Here is a 27,155-nt window from a genome sequence, read left to right as displayed (position 1 = left end):
TGAATTTGTTGATCCAAGAATGTACGTTGTAGTTGTGGATTGGCGATTTTAAAAATGTTTCCCTGCAGATGGTATCACATGGGAGGTGCATGGCTGGGATAAAGACCACACTTGTGGGTGGGAGAGGATCGTGGAAACTGTATGGAGGAGGAGCGAGAAAGCGCGCGCTACGTGGGACAAAAAAAAACAAGGAGTTGGACATCCAGCGAAGACACGAACTGAACCCCACTAGCTCAAAGTGATGAGGAACACCGTGAGTACCATCGGCAGATATCTGTCTGGTTTTCTGAAATATTCAGTTCAATTCGGACACGTTTTGTCACGTCTATCCTTGAAGCATTATGTGAAGTCGTTCAATTCTCGTGGAAGGATCATCTTGATTGAGGATCAAAGGAAGGATCAACATAAGTTCTTGGAAGCATTATCTGCGAATCACCGAAGATTCCCATGTCTGAGTCTTTATTTATTTGTTTGTTTGTGTGTTCGTTTATTTATTTATTTGTTTTTGTCACTGTTATTCATTTATTTATTTTCGAGCAAATTTAACAATCGCCACAAGTCGAACTCTTATACCCTCGGCACTTCTATTTAAGTCCTGTACTTAGATGTGAATTTTATTTTGTTCATTTCAAGAGAAGTTTTTCAACTTGCGGTTAACGAGCCCTTATCCAATTTTGAAAATTATTCACCTTTGTTGGTTTCTGATGATTGATTGGTTTTGATTTTAACGAAGCAGACCAATTACTGAAAACTCAGAAATTTGAAAATGTTGTTCAAAATGTGTACTTATTGCTTTGCGATGAAATGTAATTGTGTCCCAAGAGGAAGTTTATCTCGTGTGTTTCATCGATAGCGCCGTACGTGCACACACTCCAATCTTTATTTTTGTCCCTCACCATGTCCCCCCCCCCTCTTTTAGCTGCTATGTGCTCCCAACATCCCTTTTCTCCCCCACTATCTTCGCCTCTTCTCTGCCTTTTCATTGTGTTGCCTCCCCTTCCGTTGGGTACATAATATGTGTATATCCCATTATCAAGAGCTTTTTCAGACAAACAACGGTCCACGTAGGCCTACAGGGCTCCAAGAAAAGCCCCTTGACACATCCACTATACTGCAGTCAATCCCCTAATATATTTACTTTCAGTGCGTTGGGAATTGAGTGCAGTTTTCAAAAAGCCAGACGGTGAGAAAGTTTCCATCTCGAGCAACTACAAGTGGAAACTGCACACCCGGACTACCTCAAATCGACCTTGAAACCGGAATGGTTTTGTCGTCGTCGGGTCCGTGAGGCTCCACACGGCGTCTCGATCGCCGTGCCCGTCCTTGATTTGCTTCATTTGTCACGACTGAAGCACAAGGCCAGAAATGCTGAGCAAGAAGCAGGAATATTTATTTATCTCACAAATGATATCATTAAACTGTTTCCCATTTTTCAGTCATAAAGGAACCGAAACCTTTAAAACTCTCTATTAACAGATTCGATAACCCAGTTTTGCCTCTCACTGCGGTTGAAGTTGAAATCCACAGGTTTTTTTTTGTTTTGTTTTGTTTTGTTTTGTAAGAGACTCTCCTTCATTGTTCGTTGTTTTACAAAGTTACAGATCCCTTAAACACGCCAGTGATGCGTGTCGCAGCTGTGCTTCAATTCCTGCACGAACTTGTGGAGAGTTTTGTGAATGTATTCATTCTTTCAGACAAGTCTCTCTACGTCTGTGACTAATGGTAAACTTATTTAATCTCGTGCGCCTACGCCTACTGTATGAATCGTCTTACCTTTTGGGTGGCGGTTACAATTTTTTTTTCTTTCTTTTTGTCCAATTCGCTCAACTTATCTTTCTTTCTCTTTTCTCGATTATGTTTTAGTTAACATGACACTCGAGACCGACAAAAGTTTAAGAAAAGAAATCCCTTCCAGTTGTGAGTTTCACGAGGGCCGCCGCGGTAACTCCACTGATTTTACTTCAATAATCAGTGCAATTGGAATGAAAGGGAAGTGAAACGGATAAGCATGAAACAACTTGATCTGAAGTTGAGGTTAGACATCTAATGTGGGGTTTTACCCTCAAGGATACATTATAAATAACAATCAACAACCAAGCTTTTTCCCCTTCATTGCTCTCCCCATGCTACCCCCCCCTCCACCCCCCAATTTTTCCTTCCAAACACTTCTGCAAATTTTTTCACCTTCATCATATCGTTAAGCCTCTGTCTCTCAGGCCATCATCAGTCATCTCTTTCACCATTTCCTTATTCTCACCACCCCCATTTCCTCTTTATTTCTTGGCCAGATGTCTGTGGATGTGATCGAAGGGGCATGGAATTGAAATTTGAGCTTTTCTAAAGAATGTCAAACTTTTTTTTTTTCCCCTCTATCTCCGTGCTGTCCAACTCTCTTCTTTTTTTTTAATACTCCTCATTTGCACTTAACTTCCTGATGTCGCTTGGTCATCTATAATTTCTTGCCGGATGTGGAAGTTTTGATCATGAGGAGGAGTCCCATAAAAGTTTTGATGATGATGATTTCGATGAGAATGGGGACTATGATGAGCAGGGAGTTAGCTGTACTTGCCGAGATGAACTGATTCACTGGGCTTTGGCGTTGCGAGTAGTTGGTTGAACAGCAATCTTGTGATCTAAGTGACATGTTCCCTTGCAATTGTTAAACCAACTATCAATGGTATTACATGGACAGTCTTCATGGATTTTACAGCCGTTAGTGGGAATCAGCATAAGGTTTTTTATTTTGAAAAAACATTTAAAGTGCAAGTTTTTGTGAATAGAAGACATCGCAAAACTTTGCAGCTACTTCAAGACATACTTGTCAATTTCAAAATGTAGTTCATATCCACTTGCAACCCATTCGTTATCGCGCAGTAAGGTGTGAGGTATATGAACGTGTACTGTACGTTCAGTAAATAAGCAGAACTGCATTTGTTCTGCAATTTGTTTCGACCTCACTTCCTGAGAACAAAAATTATTAATGTGTTTGATATTTAATTTTTTTTTTTATCCAGCCATAATTTAATTATTGATTTTTTTTTCAAAGCCAAAGTTACAACAGCATGGAGAAATAAAACCAAAGGAAGGTTTGTTCAACAGATAACAAATTTGGTTGCCTGTTTGGCTGGCAACCAGCAAGGTATGGGTTGTCTTGATAAAATGTTCTAGTTGTCCCGGGACGTTGGTCAACCTATTTTGCGAGCCCAGCAGGTGCGAGGCTAATGCAAGAGCAAGGTAGAATGGACAGTGGGACAAATATCAAGGGAATGAACGAACAGGAAAGAGGAGAGGGAGGAATGGAAGAAACGCTGAAACTTGCAAGTAAAATGGTTGGGTTCGAAAAGGTGAATGGGGGTAATAAAGATCATGGGACATCATTGGAAATGACAGGAGATGGTGGTACACACTACTTGATTGAACTCTTTGAGGGAAGAGTGAGACAGAACAGCCTCTGAAAGGTGGTTCCATAAATGGGAGAGGTAAGTAATGAGAGTTGAGGTGTGCAGTCAGTCTGGATTTTGGAAATTTAACCAGAAGGAAGAACATATACATTCTGGAGTTGCTGGGGAGGGTCGGAGGACTGAAAGGACAGAGGGAGAAACGTTGGAGAATAGACGGTAGAAAACAGAGAGACCAATGATGTGCCTGCGATTTGAGAGCAACACATCTTTTTCTTTCGGCCTCATCACAGGAGATTCCAAGAATGACCTCGCACATGCAAAGCAAAAAGCGGGGTTGAGCATATTTGGTTCATTTCTGTCTGTCTGTCCGTCCATCCACAAATGTCAATTTAAGATCGAGGAACAACTTTATTGAAATTGAATGTTGTATTTCGAACACAAATTGGAACATTTAATCAGAAAACGAACCTGCAGTTTCGCAGTACAGTACTTCGGCTCTGAATGAATCCCGATCACATGTGCACAGGGAGGAGTGAGATAATTTTTTGAAGTGTCTGCCTGTCTGGCAGTCAAACAAAATGGAAAATCATTTCAAACAGGAAACTCACTGTTTATAAGGGCATTATAAAGGACACAAACAACAAGCATGAATAATTAATGTAACATGTTAGATAAGGTGGTGTAATAGCCACTGCATCAACAGTGGTTAACTTCCGGAATTCATTTTTTATACGACCTTTACAATCTTTATTTTACTTCATTTCAATTACACACCAGTACTTAAATACTGTAGAACACAAATCGTCTTCTTATCACTTCCCAAAACCTCCAGTTTCGCAGTCCTTGGACAGGTCATATAAGGTGGTAACTAAGACTGCATCAATGGAGGTAAATTTCTGGAATTTTTTCATACGACCTTTAAAATCATTATTTTATTTAAATTGAATTATATACTTGAACAATTTGTGGGGTAAGGCGTTCAATGAACTCTCTAGTTTTGAGAGCTTTAGACTCTGCAGAATCCAGGACAGATGTGATGATGGAACGCCAGCCCAATAGCAGAGGAGAACTCCATTTAGCTGTGGACAAAGGCTTTGTGGACTGTGAGTAGCTCTGATTTTCCAAGGAAAGACTTGGATCGACGGAGGATGTTTGAAGCGTCGGACGGTTTAATTACAGACCTGTGTTTCACACTAAGGTATTTAAAATAGGAACATATAGGCCGGGGCCAGTGGGACATAACTTGCACCCCCCCCCCCCCCGCGACAATTTTTCACTGATACCACAGTGTTCATATCTATCCCAAGTATCAGAAAAAAGATGTTCCCAGAAAAATAACTCATTTGCACTATGCTTTAATAAGCTGTTTCCATGACAACCAATCAAAAATAGACGAATCTCACAAAGATCGGCAAAATGTCAATATCTCTGTTGAAGAAAACGTAAAATCACAAAATTGGTGTCAAATTAAAGCTTATACATTTACGTATTAAAATATATTTTGTTTATGCAAATTAGCTCATTTGCGTCTTATATATTATTTCCAAGTTTGTGGTTTCGTGTCGCGCTATCTTCGACTTTGTTCTGCGCTCGAGTAACGTGATATTCGGCTTACATTATCTCAAAGACCATATGAGGTGCATGGTACAAAAAAAGTAAATAAAATGGTTCTGAAACGGTGAAATCGTATTCCACTTCCTTTATTAAAGTAAAATTACTACTGATGCTCTGCATCAGTTCCTTTCTCAAACACACCCACCCCAACATGTCGTGCAGAGCACGGGTTATGCTCGTATAAATTAAATTTGACTTGAAGACAATAATTCCCACAAAAATGCAAGAATTTCCATTTTCTTTCCGTGTAATTACCACACATGTCAGTTTTTTGTCAAAAAAACATTACTTAAGTGTTGCCAGATACAAACCAGGTTGGCAAAAAATACATGAAAAGTTTTGAATTTTTAAAAGTAGGCTAATTAGCATAAAACACAATGAATCGTTCGAAAATCATGCAAAATCAGATTAAACAAAACAATTAATTACCTGGGCCTGATATAATACATAACTGTGACTTATGATGTCTGTTGGTGTTAAAGGGAAACATAACTATTTTCTGTTTGAGTAAAAGTAGTGGAAATAATTTTAAATGCATTGATATGCTAATTAGGATCCGCCATTATGGAAATTCTCATTTTCGGAAATATCTCAACTTCTGGTACATGGAAATTTGTAAATGAGGAATCGACACATATGTTTGGAGGGTCAACGAATAAGGTGAATATATTTCCTTTGTTGTCAGAGATGTAGAATAATGTTTGGATTGCTTAATTACATGCAAAATGTAAACAGCTTAATAAAGCAGAGTGCAAATGAGTTATTTTTCTGGGAACATCTTTTTTTCTGATACTTGGGATATATATGAACACTGTGGTATCAGTGAAAAATTGTCGCGGGGGGGGGGGGTGCAAGGTAGGTCCCACTGGCCCTCGGCCTCATTCAGAATGCACTGTGTAATCCCTGATGAAGGTGAATATTTGGCTGAAACTTCACTTTTTTTTAGCCTCTCTCACTCTGTCCTGTTTATTTGTTTGTTTGTTTCTTTCTTTGTTTACGACCAAAAGTACCCTTCCCGAGTGACAGAAAAAGCAAGCAATTTTAATATATATTTTTTTAACTGAATTAAAAACAAACAAACATACCATCCATTGGGGTTATAGACTTGGTGTCGCCTTAGTATGCAGACAAAGTTTCAAGTTTCTCGCTGTCATAGTCATGGAGCTATAACACTGACCACTCTCTCTCTCTCACACACACACACACACACACACACACACACACACACACACACACACACACACACACACACACACACACACACACACACACACACACACACACACACACACACACACACACACACACACACACACACACACACACACACACACACACAATTTATTAGTGTAGATTTGTTTATTTATTTATCTACCCATGAATTCATTTTATTCATTCACTTATTTATTTAATCACTTATTCGTTCATATTATTTACTCACTTATTATTGACTCACCTTTTGCAAGAGTGTTTTTGAGCTAATTGTGCCTTAATTGTGCACTGTCGTTTTCACAATTTTCTCATTGTGCTTTTGATCAAATACAATTTTTGGTCTGATTTAAATAACTTGCATTTGAAATTTCCTGTTTAAAGAAAATACATATTTGTACCATCTGTAAAAAAAAAACCTTTCACAAAAACATGATTTTGAAATGGTGTATTCAAAAAGTGTTTGCATGAAGCACACCCACAACCACACCCACAGCTACAGAATCCCAAATACTTCGGTTTTGGTATTTTATTACTTCATACAAAAGGACAGAGATGTCTGTATCCTCCAAGTGAATTTTGCTTAAGCACCACCCTGATGCTGAACCCTGAGGTTAGTGTGCAAAATAGATAGATAGATAAATAACCTGATTGCAGAATAATCACGAGCACATAAAAGAAGGTGTTAAAGACAGTCATGAAACAATCCAACTTTAGTTATGTACCTTTGAGTCAAGCTCAGCTTGTGCTTTCTGATGTCGTATGAATAAGCAATTGGATCGTTACAGGGAGCCGTGTGTACATCTGGCTGATGGGAAGGCATTTGGCCGATTGGCAAGTGGACATGTGAAATCACATTCCATAAGGTCTGCTGGCTGTGAGTCAAGGACCGGGTGGAATGAACAGAGACAGGGAGTGGGATAAGCAAATATATATATTTAGTCGCACCCTGAAGGATTTTGAATGTTTATTAAATAATAATTTTACGAAGATAATGTTGGTACAAGTTGTCAAATAATGTGATAAAACATTTATTATGATTTTCCCTTGTATTAATTAAAATCATTATAGGCAATGATTTCTGTGCCACCCTGGATGTATATGTCCACAAACATAATATAGAATATATAAAATATATAAGTTCAAACTCGATCTTTCTTCAAAAATAAATTTGTGAAAATAAAAGAGAATAGTGCATTCCACCTGTGTTGGATGTGTCATTTTACTCGGCTCAATGCCAGGTATGTGCAGTAGATTCACGACCATAGTGAGAAGTTAAGATGTGAATATAAATAGATCGCACCAGTAAAGGTTTGCTCACCACCACTTCAAAAGCTTCTCTCGTTTGCCCTTATGGAACAATTTATTGCTCTGTTTTTGTCAATTTTCAATTTATTCTGTCTTGCACTTTGCTTATACCAAAACATAATGTCCTTTCCACTCTATGAAGAATGTCCTATTGGTTTTCTACCCGAAATTTACCAAAAAAAACAAAATTCCAACAAGCTTGGAACCCTCAAATATATACAGCAGTTTCTCTAAAATAATCAAAAATAAAATTAAGCAAGTATGAATATTTTCAACAAACATTATCTCACTGAAATATGTTGCAAAGACCCTCTTAATGAGACACCACATCAAACGTTTGTGCTGAAAAATAAGCATGAAAGATGTTGTACAAAACGTTGTACTTGCAAAATCCAAACAAACAATTGTTGCCACAGAAACAGCAATTCAGCAATTTTGAAAACTTAACCTTTCAATTGTTTTACATGATTTATCAGCAGAGATACCCACATTTTGTGCGGAAGGAATTTAGAATTTCGATGGAAGCAAATGATTTGTGATACTGCCTACCACTGGGTGGCGCTATGCGACGCATATTTTCCAATAGAGAATTGGGGATTTCCCCCCACCCTTACACTGAAGGTTTGAAAATATTTTCTTGCATCTCCATTTGTCAGGAGGATTTCAATGGTATGTAAGACGATAGGGTTACTACCGGTCGTACCAATTCCAGTGATGGACAAAGACAGACAGAAAATACAACTTTATATCTAAAATATAAAGTTCATTCTAACCACTTTCGGGTGGCGGCTTGGGATCCCAGGGTCCTGAGTTCAAGTCCCGTTGGCTGCTGAATTAACACCAGGGGGTTGACTCAGCCTGTCATCCTTCCGAGGTCGGCGAAATGAGTGCCAGTGTACAGTGTCCCGGTGTATGCCCCGGTTAGAATAGGTGTACCATATCCCTGTGTGTCGTAAGAGGCGACCAGGGTTGGCGTCAGGAAGGGCATCCGGCCATAAAACATTGCCTCAAGAAAAAGCCAAACCCCTGCACAGCAGGGAAAAATGGCTGTAAAAACGGTCATCATTTATTCTAACCACTCACTGACTCAATCACTCACTCACTGACTGACGGACATTGAAGCCGCAACACCTGGAAAAATTACAGAACCGTTGGAAAGCATCTGCAAACTAGAGGAGGAGCACTCGGTAGAGTGCAAAGCCTCCGCCGCCAATACTGCAAGGTCACTCAAGTGAACCTGATATCCTATTCATTCAATTTGACGTCAACAGTGCTCACAGAGTTATAGTTTGCAACTTTCCCTTTTACTTTTAACTTTTACATACTCAAGTCATTCGTCATAACTAGATTCCTTGAGACAGAAATTGATTTAATGTGGGTATATCCACATGAAGTTCCAAAATCAGCCGCAATTATAATTTTGGCATGTTTTTTTTTGTTGGAAATCACTTATAACATGCAGAAATGCAAAAAAAAAAATCGAAATTTTGTTGAAAAAAAAGTTGCAAATTTTTTTTTTCTCTAACAATTTTTTTTTGTGTGGGGGGGGGTTGGAAATCACTTAAAACATGTAGAAATGCAAAAAAAATATATTCAAATATTTTTTCAAATTGGCCGCCATAGCGGCCATATTGGATTTTGGACCAAGTCCAAAATCTAATGGCATGATCCTTGGACCAGACCTAACCCCCCCCACCAAGTTTCGTCGAAATCTGTTGAGGAGTTTTTCCGTAATACTGTTCACAAACAAACAAACAAACAATTAGTCATAGACTTGTACTTACGAAATCGTCAACTTGACCTCTGACCTTGTCTAATAAAAGCTGTCTCGTGAGAAGGGAGCGACGCAAACTAGAAGTTTCTGCGATGATTCTGCACCAAACCATCAAAAATCGAATGTTTTGGATGTTTGACCTCACCGTGACCTTGACCTTTGACTGATTTTGACCAAAATCTAATCAGTGCTAGCCACCAACCTCCTGAATCACGTGGTGTAATTTGACATTTTTAGCTTCTTCCGTTCTTGAGTTATCAATTTTTGGATGTTTCACCACACTGTGACCGTGACCTTTGACCGATTTTGACCAAAATATAATCAGCACTAGCCATCACCCTCCTGAATCACGTGGTGTAATTTGACATTGGTAGCTTCTTCCGTTCTCGAGTTATCATTTTTTGGATGTTTGACCTCAATGTGACTGTGACCTTTGACCGATTTTGACCAAAATATAATCAGCACTAGCCATCACCCTCCTGAATCACGTGGTGTAATTTGACATTGGTAGCTTCTTCCGTTCTTGAGTTATCTGCACCAAACCATCAAAAATCGGATATTTGACCTCGCTGTGACCTTGACCTTTGACTGATTTCGACCAAAATCTAATCAGTGCTCGCCACCACCCTCCTGAATCACGCGGTGTAATTTGACATTGGTAGCTTCTTCCGTTCTCGAGTTATTGTGCCTACAAACAAACAAACAAACAAACATACAAACAAACAGAAACGGAAGTCATCAATATACTTACGAAATCTTTAGATTTCGTAAGTAACAAACAGAAAGGGGTGAAAACAGTAACCTCCATCCATCTTCGATGGTGGAGGTTAATGAAAATATGAATAAACTAGAAGGGCACTCGGTGGAGTGCAAACCTCTGCCAAATAATGCTTGATCCACGAGAACATATCGGGCCCAATACATTTTTGAAATATCATGCCATATATCATTTTTGAGCCCAATCTCTCAAAATGGTGAAGAATCGCTTTCAAAATTAAATAATTCTCGTATCCAGATCCATATTTGTATCTTCACCAAAATCAAAACAATTCCAAGTGGTCAAACACCCAACCTGTCCACCAATTTTCATCTGAATCCGTCCACAACCTTTTGAGATATCATACTATATATTTGTTGAGCCCTATCTCTCAATGGTGAAGAATCACTTAAAAAATTCCAGTCGTTGGATTCGGATCTTAAACAAAATCGAATCAGTTCATCGGTGTCACACAACCAACCTGCCCACCAAATCTCATATGGATCTGTCCACAACTTTTTGAGATATTCTGTACACAGACAGGCAGACAAACAGACAAACAACCAAGAAGATATCACGCAGAGCACGATATTTGCAAAATCCATAAAACAAATTTGACCACCAAAATAATTGGTGGTTGAATTCAATGACCAAATATGCACCTCCTCTTCAAATTTCAAGTGAATCGAATGAAAATTGACTTTTAGAAATTAGGCTGATATTGACCTTTTGGCTTATGTTGAACTCAAAAACGTAGTTGGTGGTTCAATTTACGGACCTGATTTGCAAATCCTCTTCAAATTTCAAGTCAATGGGATGAAAATTGAGGATTTTAGAAATCTAACCGAAGTTGTTGACCTTTTGACCTTTTGACCTCAAACCAATAGGCTTCTTCCTTATGACAATCTCTACCATGTGGTGAAGTTTCGTGAATATCGGTTTAAAATTGTGACCTGTACGTGACAGACAGATAGACAGACAGACAGAATAACAAAATCGACAAACCAATAAACTTGAAAAACCTTCGATTTTGCAAGTTACAAACAGACAGAAAGGGGTGAAAATATAACCACCTCCACCTTCGGTGGCGGAGGAAATGAAAATAAATAAATGAAAAAAAAAACAAATGCAAGTGAGTGACCGGAGACAATTGGGAAGCTCGGTTTGTTCTTGTTAGCCACGTCTCGCGTAGAGAACGCTGGCTCTAAAAGAGCTCCGTGTTCTTCTTGTTCTTCTTGTTCTTCTTGTTCTTCTTGTTCTTCTTGTTCTTCTTGTTCTTCTTGTTCTTCTTCTTCTTCTTGTTCTTCTTGTTCTTCTTGTTCTTCTTGTTCTTCTTGTTCTTCTTGTTCTTCTTCTTCTTCTTCTTCTTCTTCTTCTTCTTCTTCTTCTTCTTGTTCTTCTTCTTCTTCTTGTTCTTCTTCTTCTTCTTGTTCTTCTTGTTCTTCTTCTTCTTCTTCTTCTTCTTCTTCTTCATCTTCATCTTCATCTTCATCTTCTTCTTCTTCTTCTTCTGCTGCTGCTGAAGACAAAACCTTTCGGACTCGGCTCTTTTATATACAGGATCCGGATCTCCTTAAATACTAAACACCTGTACACATCCTCACATTGACGGTTCCTTTTGAGAGCGTCTATCATGAACTTTTAAATATATTCGGACATTTGCTTTAAAGTTTCGAAAAGTTCACGTCACTATTTAAAGATTATTCCATTTAATGTGTTGTAATTTCGTAAATACACGATTTTCTCGTCATGAATGAGGAGCCTCCATGACGGGTCTCGCTATTGGCTCCATCAAGGCACGTGACGAAATATCGGAAGTTGTTGTTATTGTGATCAAAATGATGATGTTTCCACTTTGTCATGAATTTTTAGCCGCGTTGCGAACGCTGGCTCGAAGAGAGCTCCGCGTTGTTGTTGTTGCTGTTGTTCTTGTTCTTGTTCTTGTTCTTGTTCTTGTTCTTGTTCTTGTTCTTGTTCTTGTTCTTGTTCTTGTTCTTGTTCTTCTTCTTCTTCTTCTTCTTCTTCTTCTTGTGAAGACAAAACCAGAAGGACGTGGCTCTTGGACACATTTGTCCTTGTTTCCAATGTGTAAGCATACCCCACCAGTACTGGAAATAGGTTGTAATGCAAAACAAATTTGGTTGATACATTTTTCTAATTGCAGCGTCTTATGTGTTTTGCATGTTTTTGATGGCTTTGACCTTTGAATCTGTTTGCCCAAATGTTACTCACATGTGTTACACATACTTACGAATAAGCTACCTAAGTTTTAGTTTGAGATCTTGAAAATCTATTGAGATATGATATTAATAAATTAACAAAAAAATCCCATTTGATTATAATGCGGTGACATTGTTTTTATGTCAACCATTGACATGTCAAAATGGCTAAATTGATCATTCTGATTTTAGGTGGACCAGGTCTGTGATCCAATATGTAAATTATATTCAAATTTCAAGTTAATGAAAATAGATGATTTTGTGACTTTGAGCTTCGACCTTTGAGCCCACACAAGAAGCTTCGGTGACCCAATATGCAACCCTGTTCAAAGTTCAAGTCAATCAAATGAAAATTGATGGTTTGATGCAACTTTGATCTAAACAGTTTAAAGGGTGTAAAGGTCTTCAGGGGTCTTAAAAGGTCTTAAGGTGTCCAAATGGTCAAGGAGTCGAACCAGCTTAAGAGGATCTCAATGGTCTTAAATGGTCCAAAAATAGCCTCAAGGGGTCGAAAAGGTCAAAGGAGTATAAAGGGTATGTTCCAATAGTAGTTACAGTTCTATAGAGTCCAAGGGGTCTCTCTGGTGTCTAAGAAGTCCAAATGAGTCTAAAGATTGACAAATGTGTCTAAAGGTCTATCAGTCAAGGGGTCTAAAGGGAATAAAAATCTTCAGTCGTCGAAGGGGTCCACAGAGTCTTAAAAATCCAGAACGGTCTAAAGGGGTCCAAGGTGTCGACATAGGATCAAAGGGTCTAATGTTTCTAAACGGTCTGAAGGTTATAAAGGTCTGAAAGGTCAAAGGGTCTTCAAAGGTCTTGAATTGTCTCAAGGTGTCTAAAGGTGGAAATATCTGAAAGGTACATTCCAAGAGTCTGTAATTAATAAATGTAATTAAGAGACACTGTTATAGTCCAATAATACGTAATTAATAGACGTACTCGCATTCAAACTATGCAATTATCAAACATACTCACACGGGTCAACGGAAGCTTCACCTCGATGAGGCATCACCGTCCACCGATGTTTTTTGGTCATATATATATATATATATATATATATATATATATATATATATATATATATATATATATATATATATATATATATATATATATATACTTGTAGTGCAAGTGTGAGAAACTTCTGAAGATATCGTGAAAACTCAACAGCTCAGAGGGCTGTTACCACGTAAGTGATGAGTTCCTTTGGTTTGAGTCCTGTGTTGAGTCAGAATTTTTTCACACTCACCCCATGCAGGAATTTATTTCTATTTGTTCAACAACAACAACAAAAATGTATATGTATATGTATGTATATATATATATATATATATATATATATATATATATATATATATATATATATGTGTGTATTTACAAATATATATATATATATATATATATATATATATATATATATATATATATATATATATCTACATATACTGTATATGGATACAAACAAACACGACATAATAGTGACCGAAGCTTTTCATGCTGCGCTCTTCAGGGAAAAATCACAGTAAGTGAAGGTGCGTGAAAGCAATGTTCTTACCAGTACAATGCAGGTATGTTCAGGTACAATGAATATATATATAACAGCCTGGTGCTGGCGCAGTGGTTAGGGCAGCGGCTTGGGACCCCAAAAAAAAGGTCCTGAGTTCAAAACCCCATTGGGCCACTGAATATATGTGTGTATATATATATATATATATATATATATATATATATATATATATATATATATATATATATATATATATATATATATATATATATATATACCAAGTCGTATAACACCAGGGGGTTGACTCAGCCTGCCATCCTTCCGAGGTCGGCGAAATGAGTACCAGTGTACTGGTCCCGGTGTATGCCCCGGTTAGAATAGGTATACCATATCCCTGTGTGTCGTAAGAGGCGACCAGGGTTGCGTCAGGAAGGGCATCTGGCCATAAAACATTGCCTCAAGAAAAAGCCTAACCCCTGCACAGTAGGGAAAAATGGCTGTAAAAACGGTCATTATATATATTGTTGTGGTTGACCAAATTCGCAAACCACCATTCAGGTCCCTTAGGTGAGATATCTCGGTAAGTATATGTGTAGTTAGGCCCAAACCCGTTGTCTCGAGGGAATAAATGTCATTCATGAGGGCTGCGACTCTTCAGGATAGCCGTTTTTCTTTTACTATCTTTATTTTGGACCAGCCGCCATTATTACCACCACCAACCACGTCTCAACAGCCATCACAACAACAACCACCAACCACAACGCCACTTCACCACAACCGCCACGACCTTTACCGTCACAACTTGCCACCATCGCATCACCGTCATCTCGCGCCACTCGTGGGCACCGATGCTGGACTCGTGTAGGGCGCGCACCGAGCAACGTGTTCAAAAGCATCGCGGACTTTCTGAAGAAAAACGGATCAAAAACGACTCACGCCCACTTTTGTTCCGTCCAATCGGTGAGCGAGGGGCGATTTGGCCCCGCCTCCAGGGCGTTGGAGGGCGGTCGCTATATGCAAATTCATGGATCAAAAAGCATTCACGCCCACTTTTCCTCGGGCCAATGGGGAGCGAGGTGAAAGGTCGGAGGCAGAGGGTCAAAGATGAAAGAGCGAAGCCACGGGGCTTATAAAAACGACTGCGTTCGTCAGACGAGTTGAGTTGGAAGTGGAGGTAGTTGAGTTTTGGAGTTCGGAGAAGCAGTTCGCAGTTCGCAGTTGGCAGTTCGCAGTTGGGAGTTCGCGGAGTCGGAGTGAAGAGGACGGAGCTGTGGAGAGGCGGCGGCGGCGAAGGCGGTTGAGGGGGTGCTCGCGTCGGATTCGGGGAACTGCGGAGGGAAAGGCCGGCGGCGCGACCGAGGTCGTGGTGGAGACGCTCGTCGCGGGACCCAAGATTTTGTGAAATCCTCCTTTCCCCGAGCATCAGCAACCCCCTCCTGTTTCCCCCCCGCGCTGAGATAGTGCGACAAAAGGGGGCCCCCTTCCCACCCCCTGCCAGCCACTGTCCGCGAGGCCCGCGGAGTTGAGGCACCACCGCCACTTCGCGTCTCATCATCAGACGGGTAGGCCCGACACGGTCTCGGCCCCAGGCCCGCCTACCCCCTCATCCTGGAGGGTGGTTCTCTTTTCTTTTGCTTTGGGAATATGTGTTGTCGGCGCCGTCTGTGAAGTAAAATTGTATAAGTGTTGCCGAGTGCCCGGTAGTCGGATAGATCTGCATTGTTGCATTTGCTTTTTGTCTTCTTCTTTTCCATGTGCTTTTGGTGGAATTGTATATGTGTGCTTTCCGTTCATCGCGAAATAAATGTGCTTATTATTGAACTGTTTTCCCGCTTCGCTTCGTCATTTCTTTCATTGAATCCCCATCTTGCTTCACGTAAAGGGTTGGTCGTGGGCTAAGACGCCCGATAATTAATCGAACCGTCGAGGCCGACGAATAACACCGCTCGGTTATCCCGATAGTACGGAACGGGTCGCTTAAGTGGCCCGTGTCCGAAGTCGACCTGCGGCGAGGTGCGATCGCCCGGTCTACCCTCCGTGTGGGTACTTAGGTAGGTCGAATTTGGCGAGCAACCCTATCCCATGCGGGGGCCGATTGGCTCGATCGCGGTGAGACCGAAAGGTCCACCCGTGACTGGTTCCCGGCGTTAGTCCGAGAGGGTCACGACTGGATTGTCCGTCCGGTGGGCGACGTGCCGCGATTCGAGTTACGTGGCCGTTCGCACGCCGGCGGGCGCGAATCCGCAACAATATATTTATATATATATATATATTTTTTTTTTCCATGTATATGTATATAATTATATGTTTATATTTTTCCACATATATGTATATATTTATTTGTATATATTTTTCCATGTATATGTATATAATTATATGTTTATATTTTTCCACATATATGTATATATTTATATGTATATATTTTTCCATGTATATGTATATACTTATATGTATATATTTTTCCATATATATGTAAATATTTATATGTATATATTTTTCCATATATATGTATATACGGTATAGCCATCTGACTATGTCTATTATTTACGTACTATTGCAGTGTACCTTTTGATCCTTTTGACTGCTGAGACCCATGAGACCTTGGAAGATCCTCTAAGACCCTGAGGACTCCAAAGATCCCAGAAGACCCCTGAAGAACTGCAGCCAATTAATCCCTTAACGAGTCTTTCCTTAAACCAGATCTGGATCTGGACCTGAACCAAAATCTAATTCGCTTGTTCTTGTCACCAAACCAACTCATCAACAACGTTTTGGAATATCATGCTACGTATCATTTTTGGTCATGTCTCTCAATGGTGAAGAATCACTTAAAAAAATTTTAACTCTCAAATCCGGATTCGGATCTTCAGCGAAATCGAATTGATTCATCCTTGTCGCACACCCAATCTCTCCACCAAATTTTGCCCGAATCCGTCCTCAACTTTTTGAAATATCCTCTTGACAGACATGGGTGAAAATATGAAAACACGAGTGGGGCACCCATGAGAAACCCACGGGCGTATAAATGTATGACATTTGAACCGGCCCTCTTCATATCCGATGGGTCACCATGAGAAGGGGGAGGGGGAGGAGAGGAGAGAGGGGCAAGAGATGGGAGAAGGGGAAGGAGAGCGGGGATTTTGGCAGATGAATCGTTTAACAGCACACACATTGAGGAGGAGGGGGAGGGAGGGAAGAGGAAGAAGAGGGGAGAGGAGGAGAGGCATGAGGTGGGGGAGAGGAGAGGAGGGGGAAGGGAATGGGAGGGGAGGAGGATGGAGAAGGAGAAAGAGGGAGAGAAGGGAAAAGAGGGAGGAATTTGAGGGGGAAGGGGGAGAGGAGAGGAAGGGGAGAGAGAGAGGTGGAGGAAGAGGAGGAGAAGGGTAGGGGAGGGGGAGAGGAGGGGAGGAGCAGGTTTAGGGGGAGGGGGAGAGGAGGGGGAGGAGCAAGTGGAGGGGGAGGAGCAGGTGAAGGGGAGGGGAAGAGGAGAGGAGAGAAAAGAGTTATCACTCACCTGAAATACATTCTTGATAAATATATACTGCAGGAACATGAAAAAATATGATTCCACGACAGTTTGAACCCGAACTTCAGTTTTCCCTTGCAGAGAACCCTATCCTCGTATTCAGCTACTCCCCATCACTCCTCTACTCCCCATCACTCCTCTACTCCCCATCACTCCTCTACTCCCCCACCCTCGCTCCTCCACTCCCCCTACCATGATCAGTCCTCAAGCACGTATCTGATTAAACTCCGTAATAAGTTGGTTTTCCGTGTCCGGGTGAAAGGCCCGTCTTCCGCTGCCAATCTTCTTCGAACCTTTCTCACTCTGAACAATTATTTCCTCATTCTTCATCATTCGCATCAAAGTCGTCATGTGACGTCCCAATTTCTTACACGTCTGTTACTGATAATCACAATGTTATTGTAACGGATGTGTGATCAACGTTTCACTGCCGTGTCCATTTTGATCTTGATGAAAGACATTTTACGACCCTTCATGATAAACGGTCGTAAAACACCCTTTTACGACCCTTGATGAGCAAGGTTACTTTGAACGTACAACTCCAGAAGTACCAGTACCAGTACCAGTACCAGACGTGTAACAAATTCGGACTTAAAGTTTATGTTCCAATAAAACACGAAACACTGTCCTGCTCGAGTTGATAATATTTCCACTTTCCAAAGCCTTACAATGACGTTTTAATACGCGCTTATTTTTCATACGCGCTTATATTCACACATGCGCTTATTATCCAGATTCTACCGTGTCGTTGGCAGCAACCTTTGAGCTCGCACAGGGATGGCGTTAATGCCAACGACTGTTCATTTCAGCCAATCACCATTTAGCTCTTTTTGTGTTAATTTCACACCCACAAAACGGGTTCAGGTGTTTTCACCTTCCTCTTTTCTTGTTTGTTCTTCCCTCTGCTCGTTGAGTCCACATGTGAGCCCCACGTTCGTTGCCTTTTCAACTGTCAGTTCATTGCCTTTCACCCTCTGTCATCTCGATCTTCCAAGTGTCTCAATCTTGTATTAAAAAAAAAAAAATGGTGTGGTTATGTTGAAGTGGTTAAGCCCACTCATCTCACTGTAATTCTATTTCTGACCTTACCGAACCCCAAACAGACACTTGTTGCACGTGCCCTGTATGACAACGTCGCCGAGACTCCAGATGAGCTTTCCTTTCATCGAGGTGACATCATCACTGTTCACGAACAGAACACTGGAGGCCTACGTGGATGGTGGCTTTGCTCCCTGCATGGTAAACACGGTGTCGCACCCGGCAACCGTCTGCGGTTGCTTGTCGGTGCAGCCGTTCCACCGGCTCTTCAATCTCAGCTCCACCTCCAACTTCACAATCAATGTCCACCGATCCCTATCGGTTCTCAGTCTCGGTCCCACTCGTTGACCTCTGAGGTGATATATCAGGTTCCTGTGCCTTTCCCTCAAGCTGACACCAAGACACGAACAGACCACAGTAATATACCATTGCGCACCACAAACTGGGACACGGAAGACAAAGACATTGAGTCAGTGAAATCTAGATCCTGTCCTCCAGATGTGGTTTCTGTCATGAAGGTACAGTTCTGCAAGAATCTATTTTGGCTGATAAAATTGCTTTTTACAACTTATTGTTTGTAATGGTTTCCGCTGTTGTGTGGCCTTTTGGCTGAGCTGGATACATCAGGAGGCTGAAATGAAGGTTTCGGTGAAGCAAGTACCAAGTTTGGCAGTAACTCGAAAAGGTCTGGAAAGTATCATTAGACCTCAAATGTTTTAAAAAGGGTTTCTCGAGTTTAATTAATTAAGGGTGACAGGAAAAGATGGAAAAACCTGTATCTACTAATCAATGAATCTTTGAACTTTTTCTGTTTTTTTTTTGTTTTTTTTTTTCCCAAAGCGGAAGATTTCATTATTGGCATGTAATTAAACATGACGTCATTAAAGTCAGCGTCAGCAAAGAAACATAATTAGATAAAAATTGTGTTTCATCTTTCCATCTTCCTTTTTATATGCCTGATATATATATATATATATATATATATATATATATATATATATATATATATATATATATATATATATATATATATATCGGGGCGTATTATGTGATACCGGTCGTCCGTCCGTCCGTCTGTCTGTCCGTCCGTCCGTTGCTGTCCGCACTCTAACTCCCAAAGTTTTCAACTTTCACGTTTCATATTTGGAACATCGGTACAGACTGTGGAGACGGTGTGTCGCGACATACGTTCGTCATCTAAAGTGGTTGCCATTTTCCATGTAGTAGCACAATTCTGTATATCCCTTCTTGTTCAGGCGTATATTGTGCTCACTTGTTACCTTCGCAAACTTCGTTTGACGAAGGTATTGTATTGACCCCTGTGTATTTATTTATTGGTAAATATGTGTGCGGACAACATTGCGCAAAAACTGCTGAACCGATTTGCATGAAATTTTCAGAGATGATGTGCAGTTACTCAAGGACGCCAGGCGAAGCTTTTGGGAGCGATCGGATCAAAGGTCAAGGTCACAAAAAGGTCACAATCGTTTTTTTGTGATTAAAGTGTCAATTTTGTTCTGATTTACATCAAATTAAGTCCAAAATGTTCAGTATTCAAATCCTGATCCACTGATATAGCGTATGGTATAGTGTTTGCAACCCGAGTTAGTCTGTGGAAGTCAAAGGTCAAGGGGGTCACCAAAATGGAGTTTTTGATTGGGAAGCGTTGTGGACAACATGACACAAAAACCACTTCGCAGATTGTCATGAAATTTTGTGGATGTGTTTGGCATCACGAGAGGACAAATCGATTAGATTTTGGGAGCGATCGGATCAAAGGTTAAGGTCAACGTCACAAAAAGGTCAAAATCGTTTTTTCGCGATTAAATTGTCAATTTTGTTTTGATTTACAGCAAATTAACTCCAAAATGTTCAAAATTAAATTCCCCATCCTCTAATATGACACATGGTATAGTACTTTTGTCACCCAAGGCAGCGGTTGGGGGTCAAAGGTCAAGGGGGTCACACAAATTCACATTTATATCGGAAAGCGTTGTGGACAACTTAACGCAAAAAAAACAAAACCCAGAGAGGCTTTAATTGTTTTGGATTTGTTTGGCATCATGAAAGGACAAATCCATTAGATTTTGGGAGCGATCGGATCAAAGGTCAAGGTCACAAAAAGGTCAACATCGTTTTTTCATGATGAAAACGGTTAATATGTTTCCGATTTACATCAAATTAACTCCAAATTGTTCAGTGTTCAATTCCCCATCTTCTGAAATGACACAAGGTAGAGTACTATTGTCACCCTAGGTAGCGGTTGTGGGTCAAAGGTCATGGGGGTCACGAAATGCATATTTTGTATTGAGATGCGTTGTGGACAACTTAATACAAAGGTAACTAGTGGCTGCGGTGAAGGTATGCGCTCTACGAGTGCCCGTTCTAGTTTATCTTGTACTGCAAAGAATTCCAAAGAAGAGAGAGATAGGTTGGATCAGTACTTAATTAAATGGAGCCAGGTCAGTGCCATTTTGTAAGAGAATTTCATTGCACATCTATGTGTAACATGCCTCGAAGCTGTCTCGCCTGGCTTCGAATCCCGACCCGGCTATATCCTGTCATCCAGGTATTTCACAGGCAGGGTGATTCATCAATGTGTGTGCTGGGTGTCCTGTCTACCAGCATTAGTTGGAGGATGTTAAAAATCCCCACGGTGTCCTTGGTGAAGAGTGGGTGAGGTATTGCCGGCACCATGACCAAATTACAAATTCCTGCCCTCGCTACTGCTGGGAAGGCAATGGAAAAATTTCCCAATATAATGCTTGCCAAGAAACTCCTTCGGCAGACCTGAACCTACCTTCAGGCAGAACACCAGAATATGAAAAAAATATCAAAGTGTCACCAGATTTGTTGGACATGTGGAGTTTACAAATGCCATGGAAAAAGTTTTTGGGCCTATTCACAAAGACTAACTGATCAATGCCTCGAAGTGACTCAATTGATGAGTGATACAGTTCAGTAATGAGTAATTATTTTACATTCTTAAATCTTTGAGTAACCCCCCATCCTCTTCTTCTTGCATATGGCAGCTTGGCTGCCAGGTAGCTATCATTTTGTTGGGGCACAGCTGTGCCACTGATCCATCCATCCATTGGGACCATACTCTGTGCAGAGCGTTGGTGCTGCCTTCGCAGTCTCCTTGGCTAATGGGTACAATCCTGGATGGGTCGCCACTCCGACACAGTCTCCCAGCAAGCTGGTACTCATTTTGCCGACCTCAGAAGAATGACAGGCAGAGTCAACCACACCTGGTGTTAGTTCAGCAGCAAACATGACTCAAACTCAGGACGCGAAGATCCCAAGCCAGCCACCATAACTGCTCAGCCAATGCTCGGCTTTAACCTTCATCTGAAAACCTCGATGCTCAGGCTCTTAACTCCATCAATGAGTGCTCATGGTACATGGATTGATTAGTTCATACAAAGTGGAGTGAACAGGGAACACTCTGTCCACATCAAGGATGATCTGTTTATTATGTATCCACATTTAAGGTGGGAAACAGAAAAGGAAAGAAAGGGAAGGGGGTAGGTGAGGAAAGAAGAATGAGGGTGGGGAAGCATGGGAAGCGATAAAGAAAGGAGGTGCAAGTAGATGAATGGAATAGTGAAGGAGTCAAAAGTTCTGCCTTCGTTGCCTCCAAATTAAATGGATGTCGCAGAGGCCATTGGTCTGTGGTGTCTAAAATAAAAGTTTTCAGGCTCTGTTTAAATAACAAGGGTGACTTGTTTGTGTTGGCTGAGATTTATTTTTGATTTCTATTTCTCTCCATCTGTCACCACATCATCTTCTCATTGTCCGCTTTAACTTCATTTACTTTTGCGTAATTCATTCTATTTTCCCCCTCTTTTTACAGAATCAAGATTCTCTTTATGATATTCCTTCAGCATTTGGCAAACGTCCGATGGCCACTTCAAACAGCACAGCATTGTTTTGCCAAGGTATCTCCCAGCATTTGGACACTAACAATGGCATCTATGACACACCTGTTCCATTGAACACATCTGGACAAAATCACAATGGGGTCTCCGAGCCATCTGACTTGTGCAAAGACAAACACACGAGTGATTATGACATCCCCAAGAAAGCAACGGGTCCATCAAATTGTGGGCTCCAGATGCATGGGAAGGGGAGTGACAAGATTGTCACACTCGAACCGATGCAATACGTAGAATCAGAACCTGGTGAATTTCCACAGCCGGTCAACGATGCTCCACAGGTCTACAGTAATCCGTGCACTTTCCAGCTTCAGCCTGAGGTTTTGTGTGCTCAAATGATCACGAACCAAGTTTCTGACGGAAGCTTGGAAAGTAATGACAGAAGTAGTATCGGTAGCAGTAACAGTAGCAGTTGCAGCAATCTCAGTGAGAGATTGTCATTCACCAATATGGATCCACTGTTGCCAACAAGCCTTCCTGTACCACAGCCTGCAGTGCCCGAATACCAATGGCACGCTCGAACGAAACCACCTCCTACTGATATGGGGGGCGGTCAAACGTTTCATGCATGTGACGTCACAGAATCGACCATCACGGTACCTCCACAGAGTCGTCGGATGTACCACATAGAAGACCAGATCGAGCTGATTCAGGTAATTTTTTCATCAATATTTCACCTTAATGCCCAAAGCCCCAGAGTGATTTGAACATTTCATAACAATGGAGTGGTAACGCAATTCCCATTGTCCTTGGTATGTGTTGTCGTGTGACGGAAGCAAAGACGGAGACATCGAAGTACTCGTATATGGTAACTGTATTTGGATAAAGCCGATTGTCATAGATTGTAAATGAGTGTGTGTGTCCAAATTATTTTGTAACCATCTACCTCGACGATGAGGTCCAGACAGGAAGTTGAAGCAATAACTTGATGTTTTTTTTTTCTTCTTCTTCTCATTGTCACGTAATGGTCTTCACCTTCCTAGATGTGTTTGTCTTTGTGCAGATTTACCATTTCGAGACACCAGCTGAGCAAGATCCCAACTCCTTTCGTAATATTTGCCAAACATCAATTTCTTGCAGTGATTCACACCTGCTGTGCACCTTCAGTAAGCCGTTATTTGCTCTTTTTGATGCCATCGAAGCTTGTGTCACTCAACTGTCACCTGTACCACCTCACCCAACACCAATGCAGCTTCTAGAGAGTGGCCGGACGGTGGCCTACCGCGCCCGGGAACTTGCCACGGCCACGGAGAAGGTAGAAGGATCGGCCAGCCAGGATAATTTGAGGAGTGCAGCACACGACTTGCGTATGGGGCTTGAACGAGCAGCTGTTGCGATCGAAAAATCGAGCAAAACGGTGGCGCTACATTCCCCAATGGCTGGACTTTGTGAAAGAGCAAGAGCTCTGAGGGACAAAATGGCAGCAAGTGTCACATGGCTGAGAGATCATGCTGAGGCTCTTTCTTTGTGGGTGGACCAGGCCTCTGCACAAGTATGAAAGGATTGTTTTCCCCTCATGGTGCACGTCGGATCGATAGTTTGTCCCTTCTCATGTTGTCGCACATTTTGAATGTTTCTTTTATTTTTTTTTTTTTTGTTTTGGTCACAGCGGGCAAGCACTTGTAACACATTTTGTGATCTAGTCTCATGACAGATGAATCTGAAGATCACCAAATGCATTTAAAATTGTGCTCCAGATAAGTAATCGTTGACAACAAATGTATAGAAACAACCATAAGGGCTGGCAGGATGGTCTAGACTCTGGAGGTACGCACACTCACCTTTGAGCTGTCTCGCCTGGGTTTGAATCCCGACCCAGCTGTACACGGTTCTACAGGCAAGATGATTTTATCCATGTGTGTGACGTCCCTCGGATGGACGTTAAACTGGGGGTTCTGTCTGCCGGCACGAGTTGGTGGTGGACGTTAAAGATCCCAAAAATGTCCTTTGTGAAGAGTGGGTGAGTTAGTGCTGGGACCATAGCCAAATTACAAATTCTTCCTTGAACGTGGAGGCATTGCATCAGTGGCACAGCTGTGACCTCGGCCAATGATGCTACCCTGCAGCCTTGTGTTGCACACAAAATATGAAGAACAACCATAAGATGGCAATCACAGCATTAGCTTTGATAGGTCAAATGGTCTCCTCCTTCATTGGAGTTTCTTGTAAGATAAAACTCGTATTAATATTATTGCTTCATTGGTGATGCGGAGCATTTTTGATGGATTATTATCATATCCATTAGGAATACAACTCTATCAGAAGTTGCACAACCAAAACTGAATTTGAATTAAATATCCCACAATATTTTTCTTGCACATTTATAAGGTAAACATTCACTGAAATGCAGTCAGGATTGTTTTTCTCTACGGGGTGGTAAGCTGTAAGGAAGAGGGTTGGGTTTGGTTCTGGTGTTGGCTTAGAAGTTAGGGTGGCTGGCTTGGGATCTTTGGGTCGTGAGTTCGAGCTCCTGTCGGTCGTTGAATTAGCACCAGGTGGCGTTGACTCAGCCTGTCATCCTTCTGAGGGTGGCGAAATGAGTACCAGCTTACTGGTAATAGGGGCACAGCATCAGCGGTTTTGTGGCACAGCCACGTCTTCAGCCAAAGATGCTACCCGCAGCCGTGTGCTGTTTATGGAGGAGGAGGTCGAGTAGAATGGGGATGGGAAATGGAATGGGGGGAAAAATCGTGGGTAGGAATGGGGAACGATGAGCTGGTTGTGCACCGCATTTTGGAGGTCTTGGAGGCAAAAGTGCGATTTAACTAACTCTGAAAGGTGGCTAAACCAATGGGAGAAAAGGACCCCCAAAAGGATATCTCGAGTCTCTGCAAAGATGACTGCATCATCTGCGAAATCAAGGTCAGAGATCTTGACATTCCCAAATGATGTACCGCAGCTTGATCTCTCCGACATCCTCCCCAGAATCCAGTCCGTACAAGCACTGAAAAGTGTGGGGGCCAGTACACACCCCTGACGAACTCCAGTCACGACTGGAAATAAATCGGAGATGGTATCACCATATTGTTGCAGACTCGGTATCAGCTGCGAGCACGACCGCTCGGTGGGGCGGGAGGGTCGACTCTACCAAACACCCGGAATCTAGATCGTACCTTTCCGAAAACTCCGACAGGTCCGGGTCCCTTACCGGACCGTGAATCGTCAATAATTCCACCACGTGGTACAGGGTTATTTGCCAATCTTCAAAATACCAAGAGATCCACGTGGCGAGTTATCTCGACGAGTATTCACAACCTCGACTGCTCTCGTACGAGTCGAGCCGTTCACGTGCCTGACCCGTGCGCAACCCGAGCGGACGGTTGCCGAAGTTCCGTCAGTCCGAATGTACATTTACAGCGGCAACAGCCTTTATAATTCACCAACACGTGTCACGCTAAGCCAATGGAAGAAACATAACAACGAACTGATACGTTTAACAACTGTATTTATTTATAATTGGGGAAAGGGGGGAGCACGCAAGAAGCAGAGTTATCACGACTAATGAGATGCAAGTATGTACAGCAAAGAGCACTTGTACAGTTCCTACTTACAGACGGGCCCACAAATACACACACACACACACACACACACACACACACACACACACACACACACACACACACACACACACACACACACACACACACACACACACACACGAACCGGTGGCCACAGCCTTTATTGAGGCCTCCAGCTCAGAGGGAAAGGCGAGCTGAAGACCAGAGCCTGCACTCGGACCTGTCCACCTCGTGTGGTCTTCGAGCTGGCGGGACTCGGACCTGTAGCAGCCCATGTGTCCCCACGACCGGGCTCCCGACGAAAGGAGACCGTCAGGGCGAAGTCTGGCAAGACGAAAACTGGCGTCCCAAAAGAAGAACCACCACCGGGGACCTTCGCGTGTCAGGTGAACATGATCACCACTCTTCTCACAGGTTTCTCTCTTCTCCAGAAAAAGGGAGCCGGACCTTTATCCTTGCCCTCCCTCAGCCGAACCTCGGTGTCGTGGTCTATGTCTTCCCTCATTGGCTGTTTTGGTTTTGGCGAGCAGAATGCGCTCGTCGCCCTGTCATTCGCCAAAACGGGCGCCAAGGCCGTTGATTGGACCAGGGGGGGGGCGTGACGGGGCGTCTCGACTCCCCACCCCCCGAAGAGGCTTCGCTTCTCTTGGAGCCTGCTCCGTGCCCTTTGACCGACTTACGGCCACCTCGTCCACGCCCCCCCCCCCCCGGATTGGGCGAGAGAGACGTCAGGTCTTCGTGAACTCCGCCCACATACGTGCTGACACACACATAGGCCATGGCGTCGGTGTGAGGAAGCGAGGTGAAGGCGATGCTGGTTTTGTTGTAGTTATGAGGGGTGTAAAAATGAAAGAAAACCCTGCCAATCAAAGTAACTCACAGCGCATATACATTTATTCACCCATTAAACGGGGGACTGGGACCCTAACTAAACAACACATACTTACCGGTATAACTGTTCTATAGGACCTGTATGTTGAGTGCTCATGGCTTCCAGATTCGTAACAATATCACCACAGCAAACACATTTGTTTGTTTGTCCGCACAGAACTTTCGTGTTTTTCTCTGCAACCGCTTGCCGTATTGAAAAGAAATTTTCGCCATTGGTGCAATTACTCATGCAGAATGTTGTAATGATAATTATCACATCATTGGTCACGTGGTGTGGTAGCCAGACTGGAAAAATGGGAAAACGTTGGACCTCTGTATCTTTGAAACCGCACCAAGGAAAAAAATTGAAACTTAGCACATTGCAAGTACTCCTCATAGGGGATAAGGGCAATTTCTTATGATGTCATAGATACCTTCTCTAATGACGTCATAATTGCATATGTAAAACACCACAT

General features: G+C 42.0%; 2 protein-coding genes across 3 annotated transcripts in view; one reads left to right on the top strand and one right to left on the bottom strand.

Annotated features, from left to right (window-relative positions):
• The window catches only part of LOC147027575 (cadherin-13-like), a 164,863-nt gene extending 157,801 nt beyond the window's left edge, over positions 1-7,062 (bottom strand). Inside the window, exons 1-2 of the mRNA XM_085877079.1 lie at positions 6,950-7,062; positions 3,870-3,963 (exon numbers count right to left, since the gene is read on the bottom strand). Of these exons, the coding sequence (XP_085733205.1) occupies positions 3,870-3,963; positions 6,950-7,047 (192 nt within the window). The 5' untranslated portion in view covers positions 7,048-7,062. The remainder of the gene's footprint in view (positions 1-3,869; positions 3,964-6,949) is intronic.
• LOC147027574 (uncharacterized) overlaps positions 1-26,233 on the top strand; it is a 28,713-nt gene extending 2,480 nt beyond the window's left edge. For both annotated transcript variants that reach the window (XM_085877081.1, XM_085877082.1), the window contains exons 2-5: positions 69-253; positions 18,419-18,871; positions 22,210-22,944; positions 23,295-26,233. In XM_085877081.1, the coding sequence (XP_085733207.1) occupies positions 242-253; positions 18,419-18,871; positions 22,210-22,944; positions 23,295-23,789 (1,695 nt within the window). In that variant the 5' untranslated portion in view covers positions 69-241 and the 3' untranslated portion in view covers positions 23,790-26,233. The remainder of the gene's footprint in view (positions 1-68; positions 254-18,418; positions 18,872-22,209; positions 22,945-23,294) is intronic.
• Positions 26,234-27,155: the final 922 nt, after the last annotated feature.

The sequence above is a fragment of the Eptatretus burgeri genome, chromosome 4, assembly GCF_056783735.1.
Source record: "Eptatretus burgeri isolate ZD-2024b chromosome 4, Ebu_testis_v1, whole genome shotgun sequence".
In the NCBI taxonomy this organism is placed as follows: Eukaryota; Metazoa; Chordata; class Myxini; order Myxiniformes; family Myxinidae; genus Eptatretus; species Eptatretus burgeri.
The sequence above is the reverse complement of the archived record's forward strand: the minus strand, read 5'-3'. Positions and strand labels throughout refer to the sequence as shown.